The 18,363-nt window shown below is 43.3% G+C and overlaps 1 protein-coding gene across 2 annotated transcripts in view; it reads right to left on the bottom strand.

Moving 5' to 3' along the window:
- The window catches only part of SLC12A4 (solute carrier family 12 member 4), a 104,968-nt gene that overhangs the window by 63,926 nt on the left and 22,679 nt on the right, over window positions 1-18,363 (bottom strand). For both annotated transcript variants that reach the window (XM_083164792.1, XM_083164793.1), the window contains one exon: window positions 11,814-11,960. In XM_083164792.1, coding sequence (XP_083020918.1) covers window positions 11,814-11,960 — 147 coding nt within the window. The remainder of the gene's footprint in view (window positions 1-11,813; window positions 11,961-18,363) is intronic.

Here is an 18,363-nt window from a genome sequence, read left to right as displayed (position 1 = left end):
CAGAAGCCAATAACTGCAATAAATGACAAACTTGTTGAGCTTTATGAGCATATTAGTGCCAGCTGGCTGCGACTGAACCCTGATAAAACAAAGGTCCTTATGATAGGGCAAAAGACAAGATGGCAGCACTGCCAACCAACAGAACTTACACTTGGTGGTTCAGAATTACTTAACATGTACAGAATCTTGACTTGGAAAGTGGCTTCACACTAAAGTTGGATGCATACTAGTACTGTAGATATATCTGCAGATGAAGTGACCTGCAGATATATCTACAGATGGATCGAGCAGCATGTTCTCCACAGACACAGTCTGAACCATCGAAACAGACATAACAAAGGAGCTGTCAATCACTGGCAGCTCCTGGCGCGGCTGTACAGCCAGTTGGCAGATTGGCAGCGCATATAAATCTTTAGATATACAGGCGTTGGCTGTGTTGCACAGCCGACAATATATCTGTGGCGAGGGTGTGGATTATAGGCTCAACAGTTATTAGGTTGACCCCAAAAGTTCAACACACCCAAGGACGAAATCGGGAAAGTTTGTAAGAACAAAAGGTTGACACCTGAAAAGGATATATGGACCCCCAATTACTATACTGGGTCTCCTTGCATACACTCGCTTCAGTCACCATGCTTCAGCCAGGTGTCTCGCTGCGCTCGGGACACTTTACTGTTCCCAATCACAGTCCACGTGAATGGTTAAGTATAAAAAAAGTTTAAAAAAAAGTAAAAAAAATAAATAAAAAAAAAATCACAAAAAACTCATGCCAACCTTTTTCTGTGTCAACCAGTGGCTTCACTAGCGGGTGTCACCTGATGAGGGGTGACATTACTGTGCCAACTCGTGCTCAAAAACAGGACCCAGTTGCTGCTGTGTAACATTGTGTCCAGAACCCGGCACCTGTACCTATGTAGGAGCCAGCACTGTAGTCAATGTGGGGGGGGGGGGATGCCCCACCCCACCAATCCACCCCTTATTTCAGCGCATGACTTCACCCTGCATATTAAAGAAACCCCTGTGCCATGTGTCCACACAGGTAAGACCATTACCATATTGACCTTCTGCTTGTGTCGACCTAATGACTTTTGACCCATATTCCAAATCCCGATGGTGAATCTGGTTTACATTCTTACAAAGCCCTATATGATACACAACATGAAAGAAAAAAAATGGACTCCTGGAGCACTGTTTATCAGTGTATATCTGTAGGTAAAACGCGTGTGCGCAATTTTAAGTGCAATAAAACTTAACTTTTACTTGTTTTAATACATAAAAAGGAAAAACACTCACAAATAAACATTCACTATCATGGAAATTATTCTCAGTTGTAATTTTTTTTGTAGTTTCAAATATGATGTAATTTACCCCAAAATGGGGAGCAAATTTTTGTTCAGTATCGGTAAAGTAGGCAGCGTAATAATTTTCACGCTGTAGCTTCAAAATAAAACCAACTTCCTGGCAAATACTATTCATGCAATCGGCAGTAGGCTACGAGTAGTTCTTAGGCAGGAATACATTTGTTCCGCAGAGATTAGTGCTCATATAGGGGGTTATTCTTGTTGATTGGCTCGGATGCATATTCGCAGCCTTGCGAGTAAACCAGATCCCGCCTTGTGAATAGTGGTACAGCGACCTACCATTCACACAGCGCGTACGTTCGCACAGCATGCGAATTAATGTTTTACATAAACATCCATTTGCAGCCTGCAGGGGAACACCCACATCATTCGATGGTCGCCAACCATCGAATGATGTGGAAGGCAACATATATGGTTGCTCAAAGTGACCTTTCTTCAGGAGTATTGTCCTTTTATGTATTAAAACAATTAAAAGTTACATATTATTGCACTTAAAATTCTACACACATTTTCCCTACACATATACACTCTACTAGGACATTTAGATTCTGACAAGCAGGACCCCAGCAAAGTCGTCTTTCTTTCTTCCGTATTGGTAACCAAGGAGTAAATCTAGTGCGGATACTCACCACCTCTTTCTTAAAGCCCTACAAGACCAGGGCCCAAGATACCTTAAGCAGCCTCTGACTCCTTAATGCCCCTCTTGATTACTGCAATCTGTAGATGAAGAACTATTAGCAGTACTTATAATCTACATGCCCCTATATTCATGTGAGGGTCAAGCCGTCAGCTTTGCAGCTCTGACTATGTAACTCGCTGTCCCAGTGGTGTATTTGTAATAGGGGCCCGTGTGCACTGCACATGAGTCCCAGGGGGTCCAAACCACACACGCTGCACCCATTTCTACAATATTTATCATCCAGAGTTCAGCCCTGTAGAAAATCGCCAGCAGAGCCGGCCTTATCCAATTTGGTGCCCTAGGCAAGATTTTTTTTGATGCCCCCTAGCAGATGATACCACCACAAAATTTAGAGTTTACACACACAAAATAACATGCTGGTTTATGACATTTTTATTGTTAAAGAAACAGGTGCTAAACGCAATATATATATATATATATATATATATATATATATATATATAAATAACAGTATTTATACAACGGAACCGAACAGATCACTATAAATAACTCCAAACGAAGTATACAATATAAACATAAGAACTGTGCAAACATCAATCAAAAAGTTAAACAAAAGTAGTGCAAACTTGAGCAAAGTAATGCTGATGAAATCTAGTGTTGTTTTACAGCCGTACCCGCCTTGACTTTCTTGCAGCAAAGTCATTTATAACATCATTATATGATAATTGTTGTGAGACAACATGATTTATACTTATAATGGCAAGTCCACTGAGACGTTCTTGCTCCATGGTCGATCTCAGATAGGTTTTAATAAGTTTGAGCTTAGAAAAGCTCCGTTCAGCAGCAGCCACTGTAACAGGAAGAGTGGCAGAGATTCTAAGTGCTACTAACAGATTGGGATATATTTCTGTCAACCTTTTCTCCTGAACAAAAGTCAAGAGCTCCAAAGTCGTCATATTTTGTGATGGAAAATGTGGGAAACTTAGCATTTCTTCAGCAAGCCCTGTACCATCAATATCTGGTTGTCCATCAACAGTTAAATCAGTGCTCAAGGCTTGACATTGCTCTACCACCTCTGGTTTTGTCAAATGGGGAAAGTTTACAAGAACTCTAAATTTGTCATTAACTGCTACCAAGGTCTGGAATCTCTCATCAAGTGAAGAGAGGGTTGCATCCACCAAGACATTAAAAAAAGTGGTTTCCATTTTCCTCAGCACATCACCAATAGGCTCATCTGCTGCTTCATAGCTAAAGTGCCTTTTAGTTGTTTTCAGTCGCTTTTGTTTAAGCACTGGCTCCCTGTTCATCTCCTCACACATCTCCTTTGCAATTGACTGAGCATCAGAAAACCCTGTGTTTCTGTAGCAGGTGATGGAATCTCTTGTCTTCTGCAGCAGGCTGACAACCACATCTATCTGCATGGAGGTTGATTGCATCAGTTTACTCACACGCTGGATGTTGTTGAGAATGTCATACCATATCACAGTGCAAATAGAAAACCGATATGATCCCAGCTCCTCAGCCAAAGACTGGGCTTCGACTTTCACCACAGGGTCTGTATTAATCTCCCTCAACTCCAGAAGAGCCTCTCGGACTTGGCCAGCCTGGTACCTTACTGCCTCAATGCTTTTAATTCTGCTTTCCCACCTGGTATCGGACCAAGATTTTACAGTGATTTTGACATGTTTCAGGAGGATAGCCCATCTATATGTGGATGCTGAGAACAGTGTGAAGATTTTCAGTAAATATCCAAAGTAGCCAACTGCCTCTGTTGAGGTCTTAGCAGCATCAGCTACCACCAGATTTAAAGTGTGGGCACCACATGGGACAAAAAAGGCTCTTGGGTTCTGCTGAAGCAGCCTAGCCTGGACTCCTTTATTCTTTCCCTTCATGTTGGCACCGTTGTCATAGGATTGGCCTCTACAGTCCTGAAAGGGAATGTTAAGATCCTCCAGCTTATTGAGGATGAGAGATGCTAAACTTTCTCCTGTCGATGATTCTGCTACAAGGAAGCCCATGAAATGTTCTTTAATTTTTGGTGGTTCTTCCAGTGTCACAATTCTTATAATAACAGAAAGCTGTTCTTTATGACTAAGGTCAGGGGTGCAATCCAAAATAATGGAGTAGTACTTCGATATTTTGATCTCTTCAACCATTGTGTCAAGTATTTTGGCACTGATTGAGTCTATCAATTCATTTTGTATTCTCTTGCCCAAGTAATGTATGTGACGGCCACTGTCCTGTCCTATCCTTTCAACATGAGAAATCATTACTGGGTCATATTTGACCATAAGCTCTACCTCTTTCAGGAAATTACCATTGTCTGGTTTGTACAGAGTGTCTGTAGACCCCCTTAAAGCCATGTTTCTTTCAGCTAAGGACTGAATTATGGAAATTAATCTAGTAAGAACTTGACGCCACCTGTTTCTCTCAGTTTCAGCAAGTGCCATCTCTTGTTTATCGATGGTTTGCCCCTTGGCAAGACGGACCTCCAATTCTTTCCATGTTGCCATATTTGAAGTATGCTCCTGGCTATCCTCATGGGTCTTGAGCAACTGGCTTGCATTTTTCCAGTCATTTAAACCTTCTTTAATCAACTTAAAATCTTTATGAGAAAATAGTTTGCAGCAGAAGCAGTAGAGACTATCATTTTTTTTAGAGTACATTAGCCAACTTCTTTTAATTTTTTCTCCATTGACAAGGACTCTGTTGAAATACTGATGCTGACATCTTCTTCCATCTTTTAGTTTTGTAAATTTAAAAGTTGTTTTAATATTAAATGGTCCTCTAATGACAAAATCTGTTCTTACATTATTAGATAAAACAGATGGCCAATCAGCAGGGTCTATTGGAGCAGCTTTTAGAGGTTGAACAAAAGTGGAATGCCTAGCAGATGCAGTGGGTATGCTTGATGTTGAAGTACGGGGCAGTGCTGAGGAGACGATGGCAGGGTCACTTGATGTTGGTAAGTTGATCAGTGCTGAGGAGTCGATGGCAGGCTCACTTAATTTTGAAGTGCTGAGCACTGCTGAGGAGGCGATGGCAGGGTCACTTGATTTTGAAGTGCTGAGCAGTGCTAAAGAGGCAATGGCAGGGTCACTTGATATTGAAGTGCTGAGTAGTGCTGAGGAGGTGATGTCAGGGTCACTTGATTTTGAAGTGCTGAGTAGTGCTGAGCAGGTGATGGCAGGGTCACCTGATTTTGAAGTGCTGGGCAATGCTGAGGAGGCGATGGCAGGGTCACTTGATGTTGGTAAGTTGATCAGTGCTGAGGAGTCGATGGCAGGCTCACTTAATTTTGAAGTGCTGAGCACTGCTGAGGAGGCGATGGCAGGGTCACTTGATTTTGAAGTGCTGAGCAGTGCTAAAGAGGCAATGGCAGGGTCACTTGATATTGAAGTGCTGAGTAGTGCTGAGGAGGTGATGTCAGGGTCACTTGATTTTGAAGTGCTGAGTAGTGCTGAGCAGGTGATGGCAGGGTCACCTGATTTTGAAGTGCTGGGCAATGCTGAGGAGGCGATGGCAGGGTCACTTGATGTTGGTAAGTTGATCAGTGCTGAGGAGTCGATGGCAGGCTCACTTATTTTTGAAGTGCTGGGCAGTGCTGAGGAGGCAGATAAAGAATGGCTTGATACTGGACTGCTGGGCTGTTCTAAGCTGGAATTGTCTGCAAGTGGTCCACAACTTGCAGGAGATGGGTGACTTAAATATTTGAGAAGTGCGTCTGAGGATAGAAGGGACGTATATATGAACAAAGTGCATTACACACAAAAGCATACTCACATAGCCTATAACAGTGGTAGCCAACCTATGGCACTCCACATCCCATGCCTTGCCACAGTTATAGCATTTTTTAATAGAAAAACTGTAGCAGGGCATGCTGTGATATGTAGTTTCACAACAGTTGGAGTGCCACAGGTTGCCCATCAGTGGCCTATAACTAGTCATTACATTACCTTTGTCTTTTTTCATTTTTTCTTCCTCTTGTTTTCTTTTTTTTCGTCCTTGAGCACCAGAGAGCCGTTGGCGTTTTGACATGGTAGTTGACGTTTTCGGAAAAAATCCTACCACAAAATGTATTTATTTATTACCAATTATTTATATAGCGCACACATATTCTGCAGTGCGCTGTACCGAGAATAGTTGAACATTCACATCAGTCCCTGCCCCAGTGGAGCTTACAATCTATATTCCCTACCACATGTACACGCACACACATTCATTCTAGGGTTCATTTTGTTCATATCCAAATTACCTACCAGCATATTTTTGGATTGAGGGAGGAAAAAGAATATAAAAACTCCACAGCATTAGGGCCTTGTTGGGAATCAAAACCATGACCTCAGCGCTGGGAGGAAGTAATGCTAACCATTACACCATCCGTGATCGCCATTAGAAAACACACACATAGGACCCATAGGAAAATAAAGATGTGGCTCTCTGTACGTGTCTTCCTGCCCTATTATATACATCACAAGTGTTCCATTGCCAAAACAACAAATTGGCATAGGCTTGAACAGCATACTCTACACTATACTACACTCTCCAGGCTGTAGCGTAAATCAAAAATATATTGAGACGTATAGTCAATGATGATCCATTTAGTCAGTCAACGTTTCAAGGCATAAAGCCTTTTCAATAGGACGGATGTATAAGGTGTAAAAAGTGCAAGTACATTTTTTTTCTTCTGCACTTGCACTTATTACAGTGGCAGCTGACCCCGTGTCTTCAGTGCCGAACCACACACATGACCTTGGTATCAGAAATACCCTTGTGAACAAACTCGAGCAAAGTAGACGTTATGTGAGCATTTGTATGGGCATGGCCACAAAAGTAGGCAAAATTTGTCAGAAACGGGGACGTATACATGGGTCGTGACTCAAGTCTTAGGCCTCGCAGAGCAACTACTTACCGGGCCAACATTCACACCGCCATTCACCATGCACAATTTCTAAAGTACAACCAGCTACACAAAATACCCACCAATGCACCATACACGTTTCTCTCATTAACCAATTAAGTACCCACATCCACTTAATGCAGGTACACAGGAAGCACACTTTTGCATTTTAAATATTTCCACTGTTCAGCCTTTGTATGTATTATATTGTACATTGTTTTAAAACACAATTGCATCATTATTCTTAACTGCTCTTATGTACTGTTACTAAATCTGCTACCTTAACACACAAGGTACACTTGAAAAAAGTTTTAAAATACGAACTGAAACGTTGTGATAACCCCACTGCCTGGATTGTGGAGTGCTGCACCGCCGCTGATATATGTTATTCCATTGTGAAGGCACCTGCACTGTACTATATATATTAATGGAGTATCAGTTTGTGAGGAGTGCCTAACCGCCATTATATATATATATATATATATATATATATACACTTAACATCGGCACTCACCTTTCCTAGTTTTGGGGTGCCCTATGGCTTGTGACCACATTGTTTAAACAGACATTGGAGGGGCTCTGCACACACTAAATTAACTGATAATAAATAGTGGAGATTTGGTTCATGAATTGATCAATGCATTTAAGCCTGCAGCCCCCGTCAAGGGACCCCACTGTTCTGCAGGTCCTACCACTATTGCTGAAAATGGCTGCAATACACATAGCTATCATAGCTTGACGGGGGCTGCAGGCTTAAATGCATTGATCAATTCATGAACCAAATCTCCACTATTTATTATCAGTTTATTTAGTGTGTGCAGAGCCCCTCCAATGTCTATATATATATATATATATATATATATATATATATATATATATATATATATATATATATATATATATATATATATATATATATATATATATATATATATATATATATACACGCACACATACACGGCAGTTAGGCACTCCTCACAAACTGATACTCCATGAATATATATATATATATATATATATATATATATATATATATATATATATATATATATATATATATATATATATATATATATATATATATATATATATATAAAGTGTAGGTGCCTTCACAATGGAATAACAAAAATCGGTGGCAGTGCGGCACTTGACAACAAAACTCAGCAGGCAGATAATATATATATATATATATAGATAGGGAACCGGGCTACAGCAGGGTCACGGCTCTTGTTCTATGAAAAAAACTAGACAATATTTTGTGAAAAACACATTACATAATGCATACATATAGTATATAGTACGGGGAGAATATACAAACTCCACACATTTGGGCGATGGTGGGAATCGAACCCATGACCTTAGTGATTAGAGGCAGTAATGCTAACTATTACATCATCCATACTGCTAATATATATATATATATATATATATATATATATATAAATAATGGTACAAAGGGCAGCACACCTTTAGTATAGATTCGGGCTCTAGTGCCCTCCGAGAGACATAGAAACATTGAATTTGACGGCAGATAACAACAACTTGGCCCAACTAGTCTGGCCCTTTGACCAATGAGGTCACACAATACAAGCAGGGAGGCGGCGGCACTTAGAATAAATAATCAGCCAATAACACAGTAATGTGTCCAACATTTTCGATGTATATTATAACATCTTCATCAGGACAATCGGTACTTATGTGTTATCTGGGCTGCCGATTTTCTGATTGTATGCCATCGCATCGCATACAACTAAATTGCATGCAATGCGATGCGATGGACCCGATTTTTCCATAGGATTCAATGTTAAAATGGACTAAGTCCATTTTAACATGGAATTCAATGGGAAAAAGGGGCCCTTTTCATACCCCTACTATCCAAGTGGGCGTGGAGTTGGATATAAACCGAGCCCAAAGCGTGGCGAGCGTAGCGTAGCGAGCCCCGCGAGGGGACACAGAATACTGTTTAAGAAATCTGCGGCCGCTCGCCACGCTTCGGTGGCTCGCCACAGGTTTATATCCAACTCCATGCCCACTTGGATAGTAGGGGTATGAAAAAGGACCCCTTTTTCCCATTGAATTCCATGTTAAAATGGACTTAGTCCATTTTAACATTGAATCCTATGGAAAAATCGGGTCCATCGCATCGCATGCTATATGGTCGTATGTGATGCGATGCGATGTCATGCGATGGACCTGATTTCTAAATCGGCAGCCCAGATAATACATAAGTACCGGACAATCATATATAATAGTCCAAAGAGGCTAAGAACATCCGAATAAGCCACAATGTCACATACATAGGTGTGTATGTGTATATGTGTATATATACACAGATGTAGTGGGATTCATCTTTGCAGGTGATGGCGATGGCGTCGCCATCGCCATCCCCTGCTCCCGTGCCATCTGTGTGTCGGAAGGGGACGCGTGCGCACGAGGTGCGCGCGTCCCCTTCCGACGGTGCTGCCCTCGGTTGCCCCGGGCGAACGCACCCCCCGCAGCCTCCCCGGGTCCCCCCAGCCCCCCTCGAGCGGCGAGGCGGACAGTATTGCGTCTGCCTCGCCGCCCGGATACTGAGACGCACGTGCGTGGGGGACGCACGCGCATCTCAGTCAGATGGAGCGCCGTGTTGATGGCGGATCGCCAGCAGCATGCTGCTGGCGATTCGCCAGCAAAGGTAAGGCTGGCTCCGTATGTATGTATGTATGTATATATATGTGTGTGTGTGTGTGTGTGTGTGTGTGTGTGTGTGTGTGTGTGTGTGTGTGTGTGTGTGTGTGTGTGTGTGTGTGTGTGTGTGTGTGTGTGTGTGTGTGTGTGTGTGTGTGTGTATGTATATATATATATATATATATATATATATATATATATATATATATATATATATATATATATATATATATATATATATATATATATATATATATATATATATATATATATATATATATATATATATATATATATATATATATATATATATATATATATTAGTGTAGGTATCAAGTCCCCAGACTCAAGACTCACAGTTACACTGGCTGGAAGAATCACAGGGGCAAGGCACAGGCGCTGATGATGGTGGCGTTGGTTTCACCTGCAGGCTGCCACCATACACTCTCCATTTGCTGCTGGCTGCGTGGCTCACTGTCGCTGTCCTGTCCCTCCTCCACTACTCCCAGCACGCGCCGCGGCGGCTGGAGGAGGTGGGACTCTGTGGGATGTGAGGGCGAGCACTGAGCCGCCTGCCGCCTGCGTGACGTCACCGCGTGTGTCACGTGGGGGTGGCCGGGCGGATGGATGTGAAACATTAAGCTGCTGCGCCTGCGCCCGACAATGGCCGACATCATTGCGAGGGCAGCGGGCAGCGGGCAGCGGGCAGCGGGCGGCTGCTGCGGCCGGCGCGTGAGTGTGTACAGTACAGAGTGTGACCTTGACCTGCGCCAGTATGTGCCCCAGCTTAACGCAATGCTGCCCCTAGGCATAGGCTGCTGCCCTAGGCAATTGCCTAGCCTGCCTATGCCTAGGGCCGGCCCTGATCGCCAGAAAAATGGCCACCGCACCATTTTCTGTCTATAAGCGCTCTAGTGCTCACACTCCACACCGCTGCTGATGTGGAAATTGCTGGAAAAATGGCCGCCGCACCATTTTTCCAGAGCTCTACATGAAGAGTACTTGTGCTTAGATCCTGCTACTACCGGCAGCAAGGAGGAGGCCCCTTGGTGGAGGAGGCTGCACATGGACCTCTTGCCCCTATACTGTTCCGCACAGTTCAGGGGCCTCCACTCTAGAATCCTTCAATAACAGACTGTAACGGTTTAATCAATTATTTAACTAATGTCCCTATAATTCCTAAAAACACAAATGCTTATTTCTCTCTCCTATTAAGCTATTGGGAAAAAGTGCTAGATAAATTATTATTATTAGTTTACTAAAGCAGTGGTTCCCAAACTCTTTTGAATCGCGGCACTCTAGAGTAGCATAATTATTTTCCCAGCACCCCTAGTTTGTTTTTGAGAAATTTAGAAAAATATTGTTAAAATCAAGAAGATTGAGTTCATATTTAGGTTCAATTATTCATTTACTTCTGTTTGTACACCCTGCAGGTGTCTCAAGGCCCCCAGGGTGCCACGGCACACAGTTTGGGAACCACTGTACTATAGTATGTGTTGTGTTCTATTTCCTATGTACAACAGTTACAATGTGGCTGACTTAACAATTTCGGAAATGTGCTAAACAGATGAAGCGCCTCCCATCCAGCCTGGGGAATCGCAAGATCCCCATCAGCACAGCGGCAGGGAGTGGATTCCCTGCCCATGTCTGCTTCAGGGAGATAGGCAGAAATAGTGGGGGCTGCAGGAGGCAACAGGGGAGCAGCGGGGAGGCAGCGGAGGGCTCCAACGAATGGGGTGCTTGCGTGCCCCCTTCAGTCGGCTATTGGGGGCTGGCGATCCGATCCCCAGGAGCAGCTCCAATGGGAGCTGCTCCATCTGTAGCTCTGCTATTAATGTGTTAAATTAATGTAAAATTCAGGTCCAGTATTTCCCAGAGTGTTAAAGTATGATGCCACTGCCACGTCACTCAGGGGTGTAGCGAAAACTTTGAAGGGAGACCCTGTCCTGATGCTTCTAGCGTGACACATGTTTCTGCAGCAGTTGTTAGTAATAGTGCCATAGTTCATTTATAAACCATAGTAGTGACTTTGTTAATGTTATGCCCCATAGTAGAGCTACCAGTACACATTATGCCACATTACAGTCTATATGGAAATGTAGTTCTCAGAATACTCATCTCTCAACATAACGAAAGTTACTGTGGGCTATTGAGAGTAAATGAGGTTTTGCATTAATGTCACCTTTGTAAGGGATATAGTTGTACCAGAAATCAGAAGCAAGAATGATATTGAAAACGTACTCACACAACAGCAACATATCAGAACAATGGCCAGCGTCTGCAGCACCCCGGCTGTTCCCACTATCCATGTTAGTCGAAGGAACAGGATTACTCCAAAGATATTTTGCAGACAGGGAAGGTAGACACCCATCAAAGTGCCCATATTAGGTGACTGTGAAATAAATAATAATAAAAAAAAAAGTTAACACTTTGTATGTGTATATACATTTTATAACGCTACATCGCAGACAATCAATGAATGTCATTATTAGCAGGGCCAAGTGAATTTTATTTGCAGGAAAATATTACATTGAATTAATCACGTGGCTTAGGAATACAAACATGTTTCAGTACAATACTGCAAACTGTATCGTTTAAAATTTCTGGAAATTATATATATATATATATATATATATATATATATATATATATATATATAGATAGATAGATAGATAGATAGATACAACAAAAGAGGAGCGCTCCATAGCGTAAAACTGATAATGATTAATAAGCATACAATGCTCCGGTATATCCAACAAGGACTCGTAACGCAAATAAAACAGGTGTGGGCTGGATACCACAAGGTGTAATAAAACTAGAACCAGGCGAATCTCCTACCACCATCCGGGGCACTGTGGACACATACGTTCACCCGCCGGGCTCACGGCTGTGGGAAACGGTGTGTCGATGGTCCAACCAGGAACAGAGGAGGCAGGGGAGACCCGGTGTGCAGCGAGCCGGCATCACCAACCCCCGCCCTAATGCGTTTCGTATAAAAACTTTGTCAGAGGGCGTGGCTGGTGACTGACAGCTCCGGGTTTAAGACAGTATAGAGTGACCAATAGGAGTTTGTTCATACTAGAATGGGTGTGAATATTCGCTATTATCTTGTATAAATATAAAAAAGCCAAACAATTTGTTTAAAGAACAATTTGCACGAAGACATTACACAGAGTATTTGGGTCCAGATTCTCTAAGCTTCAAAAGTGATAAAATGGAGAGTGATAAACAACCAACCAATCAGCTCCTGCCTCTGTGACATGGCAGGTAGGAGCTGATTGGCTGGCTGTTTATGACTCTACATTTTATCACTTTTGAAACTTTCAGTGCATCATCTATTATTGTAACTAGCATCATTGCAAAGAGCTTGGTGGAGCTAGTAACAGGTGTACACAACACAACTTCAGAATATCCAGCATTGCGTCTTCCCAATAACTGAGCTACAATGGACTTGCATGCTGGGGAAGCTTCTGATCTTGCAGCTATACTTAATAAAGGGTTTTACAGATATAAGTGATCAAGAGACGGGATAAGATTTATATTCACTGGGTTAAGGTGCCCATACATGGTACAATAATTGTATGCGTTTTGAATTCGATCCCATCGAATGCGATTTGCATGTGATTTGCTTGCGATGCGATCCGAAGCTGGTTCACAAAGTACGTGCAGCACATACTATTTGAGCTGGGAGATGGGACGTGCACGGATGCGCATATTACATCGCACACAATACGCACCGTGTATGGGAACCTTTCTAAAGATTTCTCTTCCCTTATGGCACTACATTTGCAATTGTTGTACATAGGATTTGGTTTTCTTCCACCAGATCGATACAGTTGGAATTTATGAGAAGTGTAAAGTGATGCGTTTTATTTCAACAAGGTAAGTAACTAGAACACATATATGCAGTTCCTAGGTTAAGGGTAACCTGCAGACACTTATATAATACCGATTCTGTCTGCCATACTCATTATTATAGTGAAATGTACCCTTCTAAAAATGCCCTTAGTATTATTAAACAACAATAACTAAAAAATGATACCATGAATACAGTGGTGTAACTATAAATTTTGCTCCCCCCCTGCCAAAAAATGTATTGCGCCCCCCACCCCCCTCACACACACACACTGCCCACACACGTTCCACTAGTGCGATATGGCCTGTTTTCATGCGACTGCACCGCTTTTCTGCGATGTATCGCATGAAAACTGGCACATCACAGGTGCTTTTTGTGCGATTACGATGTCATGCGCGCTCCCATGCACCTGGCACCGCAGATCTCACTGGCTGTCACAGCTCGTTAAGCCCTGCTAGGATCACATGAGATCCACTGAATGCAGAAGGACCGCATGCGATGCATCATGTGCGATCCGGTCTCCCGGGAAGGTCCCGCCCACATTGCAACTAAAATGCCTCCAATTGATTATTAAACACCCTAGTGGATGAATATTAAGGCCCATACACACTAAAATATATGAAAGACGAAAGATATATCGGTGAACAATTTCCCTTGAGCTCATCATAAAAGATATTGTGCACACACACTGAAAGATTTTACAAAAGACATGAGACAAAAAGATATTGGCACCAATCTTCTGAGACACTTCAGCGACTGTAACAGCTCGCAAAAATCATTGAATACATCCAAATCCATTGATAAAAATATATCAAAGATCAATGTTATTGCAGCCAGTGCTGTTATTTTCTGCAGCCAGTGGCACCCTTTCCGTTGTGTAATTTATGTGTAATAATGATATTTGTCTCCATGTAGTGTGCTGCGCCTACGGTACTGTACTGTATATCACTTCATGCCCTTCCTACACAACAGCCTCATTGAAGCCATTTAATCTTTTAAAGCCTTATTCCAGAAGGATTTATTACACTTCCGAATTTACTGATTGGATTTGTTGCGACAAATTAAATTACCTGCAGTCGGCCTTGTTTGTTAATCTATTCTAAATCAGGCCTGTTGGCATGTTGGCCTGTTGGCATGTTGCACAGTGGGTTGCTTATGACATGAACAGGCTTGTTTACATTAGACGGAGTATTCACAAAGTTTAAGGCATTTTTTTCTTATCTCTTGAATACAAATTTCTGTCACTCGCTCCTAAGCAGATTCCATGTACTTTATTCCAGGGTTGCCGACTTTTACAGTCTCCTCTCCGGAAGAACCCCGGAGAGGAGACTCAGCATCACTTCTGGGGGTGGGGCCTGATGTAGACCTAATCAGTCCCTGCCCCCAGTAATGCAAATCCCGCAATATGCGGGTCTCCGAAGAGGGGGTGGGGCTAAATATGCGTGGTTTGCATATTTAGCCCCGCCCCTCCCGCAGATAAGCCGTGAATTGCGGCAATTTAAAGCTTCTGCAACCAGGTACATGAGGGGCGGAAGGGGGTCCGATTTTCGGGAACCTCCCGGCCATTCCGAGAGGGTTGGCAACCCTGCTTTATGCACTGTAATCATGATGGGGTACTTAATATTTTTCTGTTGCTGATACAAGTCTGTAAAAGGTGGTGTTCGACAGGTAGACTACCTTTACATTTGGATGCATAGAGTGCTCACGGGAGGTTATACGGGTTGTCACACAAAGCTGCAAAATGTGCACCTTTGCGTGTCTTAAATGGTGCCCACACGAATGCCCGCCCGTCGTATGCACTGCGAATGCCCCCCCCCCCCCCAGCTGCGAATGGATGTTTTGTATAAACATCCATTTGCAGCTTGCGTGCGGGTAAGAATTAATTTGATGGTCTCCGACCATCTAATAATTTTTAAAACAAAATATGGGGGATAAAATTATTCTAATCAAATAATTGTAGAGAGCACTGAATTAAGCACAAATATTTATTTAAAAATCAATTGATGAAAAGAGCTGATATCGCAATCACAATTATTTAATATAACAATAAAATCAATACAACAAAATATATAAATAAATAAACCACATGGGCAGTCACGGACACCCCACAAAATGCTGTTGTGAATAAATGTCCGGTGCTCTTACCCACTAAAGGGAGATGTAATATCCAGGAGCGGGGAACTTGTATAACTGATTAGGATTGTATGTCCATAAAAGAAAAAGTCCATCCAGTAGGTTTATTGGCAAAGGTGATATATGAATGAATGAGGGGGAAATGGGGGAATTGGTGTGAAGATGAATAGTGACATGCAAGACAACTCACTTGTGGAGGTAGATGACACTGTGCTACGACCGCAGATGATGGTAGTGAGCCGGGAGCACATCCACGATGGACAGTGGCGCGGCTGGGTGCTGTGATGGAATGCCGTCTCTTCTACCGCCGTGACGCTCTGGGAGAGAGCCAACGGCGGGAGTGACGAAGTACCTGCCGCACTCTGTGTTGAAGTCTGGAGTGAGTCACACCTCTCGGGGGTCCTGTTGATGGTATAGTTCGGTCCAGGTTCACCGCAGGTCAGGGGCTGGTTGGCAACTTTTAGCCTAGGGGGCAAGTCCAGAGCACTGGCCCATACCCCCCATCTTTCTAGAAGACTGAAAAATTAGGCGTGTGGCCTATCATAAGGGGGCGTGGCCTGTACCTTGATTGTATTGTGTACCTGCAGATTGCACATTGTGATGCTAATTACTCATTATGCTGCACACCTTGATGCCCATTGCACCCCATACTGTGATGACAATTACCCAATGCTCCCCACACCGTAATGCCCATTACGCCCCATACCATGATGCCCATTACAGCGCACAATGTGATGTTCACAGTGCCAGATTTGCCCCCACAGTGCCAGATATTCCGCCACAGTGCCAGAGACACATATGCCCCCACAGTGCCAGAGACACATATGCCCCCACAGTGCCAGATATTCCCCCCACAGTGCCAGATATGTCCCCCAGTGACAGATACACATATGCCCCCACAGTGCCAGATATGTCTCCCACAGTGACAGATACACATATGCCCCCACAGTGCCAGATATGCCCCCACAGTGCCAGATATTCCCCCACAGCGCCAAATACACATATGCCTCCACAGTGCCAGAAAATGCCCCCACAGTGCCAGAAACACATATGCCCCACAGTGCCAGAATTTCCCACCAGCAACTCACCATTGTTGCTGTCTCTCCCTCTGCTGCTGCTGCTGGGCGGGGGGAGGGGTCCGGTGGGGTCCGACAGCCCTCCTGCTCCCCCGGGCCGCTTAGCCAGTCACTGGCTGCGAGCCGCGCTGAATCACTATCCACCTCCTCCAGGCAGCCCTCCTGCGCTGGCCGTGGTTTCCAGAACACGGCCGCGGCTACAGGAAAATGGCCGCCGGGCTCCTGCACTGAGGACATAGTGCAGGAGGCCGGCAGCCATTTTCCTGTAGCCGCGGCCGTGTTCTGAAAGCCGCGGCCAGCTCAGGAGGGCTGCCTGGAGGAGGTGGATGGTGATCCAGCGCAGCCCGCAGCCAGTGACTGGCTAAGCGGCCCAAGGGGCACATGGCACCCTGCCCCCCGGCCCAGCCCGCCCCTGCCGCAGGTCACCCTTCCGCTCACAGGTGACAGCCCCGAGGGAAGAGATAAAGCTGATGGTTTGAAACAAGGTGGTTTGTTAAAAGCCTAAGGGCTGAAACGTAAACTTATCCACCTTGTGGCTACGAGTTGTTTGTTATCCAGCAAGTCCCGAGTGACGCAGTCTTCCACTACATTATACATGGGGCAGCATTGTTTGTACCTTTACTGAAAGCACCGGGCAAAAGTCTATTTCTGGAGCTGAGTGCCAGCGTTTTTGTATAATATATATATATATATATATATATATATATATATATATATATATATATATATATATATATATATATATATATATATATATATATATATATATATATATATATATATATATATATATATATATACATATATACACACACACACACACACACACACACACACACACACACACACACACATATATTTATTATACATATATATATATATATATATATATATATATATACACACACACACAGGGCTATGCTGGCTTGCAGGGAGGCGTGCGTGTGACCCCTGCACGCCAGCATAGCGGTGTCCTTGGTGGTTCCTTGTTCCAGCACCTAAGCGTGAGCAGCTTAGCCTTTGGCTACATTTTAAACCTTGTGGTACCCAGTCCACAGTGCTTTTATTTATGGTACGAGTCTGTATTTGCCTGTACCAGGATTTTACTATTGTCCATTAAAATGGTTTATTAGCAATATTGCACCATGAAGCGCCTTCTCTCTGCCTCCTCCTAGATCTCTACCTCTCTGTGGATTCCAGAGACAACACCTTATAGAGAGAAGCGGCTGCAGGTTGAAAAAACTAACTTTGGTGCTGACATTCCCTCGGTTGATTCACTGGGGAATTGGTTCAACTGGTGACTTGTTTGATATACACTTGGCGCAGGGGTTCACGCCTGTTCTATATATATATATATATATATATAATGATTTATTGTAAAGGATTGTTCATTCATGGCTATTCAAAGTTCAGAGAGTCAAGTGGTGGTTTCAAATAAAAGAGCGAATGTTAATGTTTTCATTTCATCAGCCTGGCCGTGCCCAATTTAAGGACCCACTCACTTTCCTTATATTGTAGTGTAGTCTTGACATCGCCGCCTCTTATGCCTAACTTGATTTTTTTCTATCCCAAAGGTTTCAAGGTCTCGAGTGTGGCTTAAATGTACTTGGTGGAAGTGCTTAGCAGTTGTTTGAATTTCTTGATATCTGCTGAGGTGTTTCTTATCGTTCCAACAGGTTCTACGTGATGTAATGACAACGTACTTCAGTTGTCAGGGGCACTGGATACAG

The sequence above is a fragment of the Crinia signifera genome, chromosome 11, assembly GCF_055691185.1.
Source record: "Crinia signifera chromosome 11, ASM5569118v1, whole genome shotgun sequence".
NCBI lineage: Eukaryota > Metazoa > Chordata > Amphibia > Anura > Myobatrachidae > Crinia > Crinia signifera.
The sequence above is the reverse complement of the archived record's forward strand: the minus strand, read 5'-3'. Positions and strand labels throughout refer to the sequence as shown.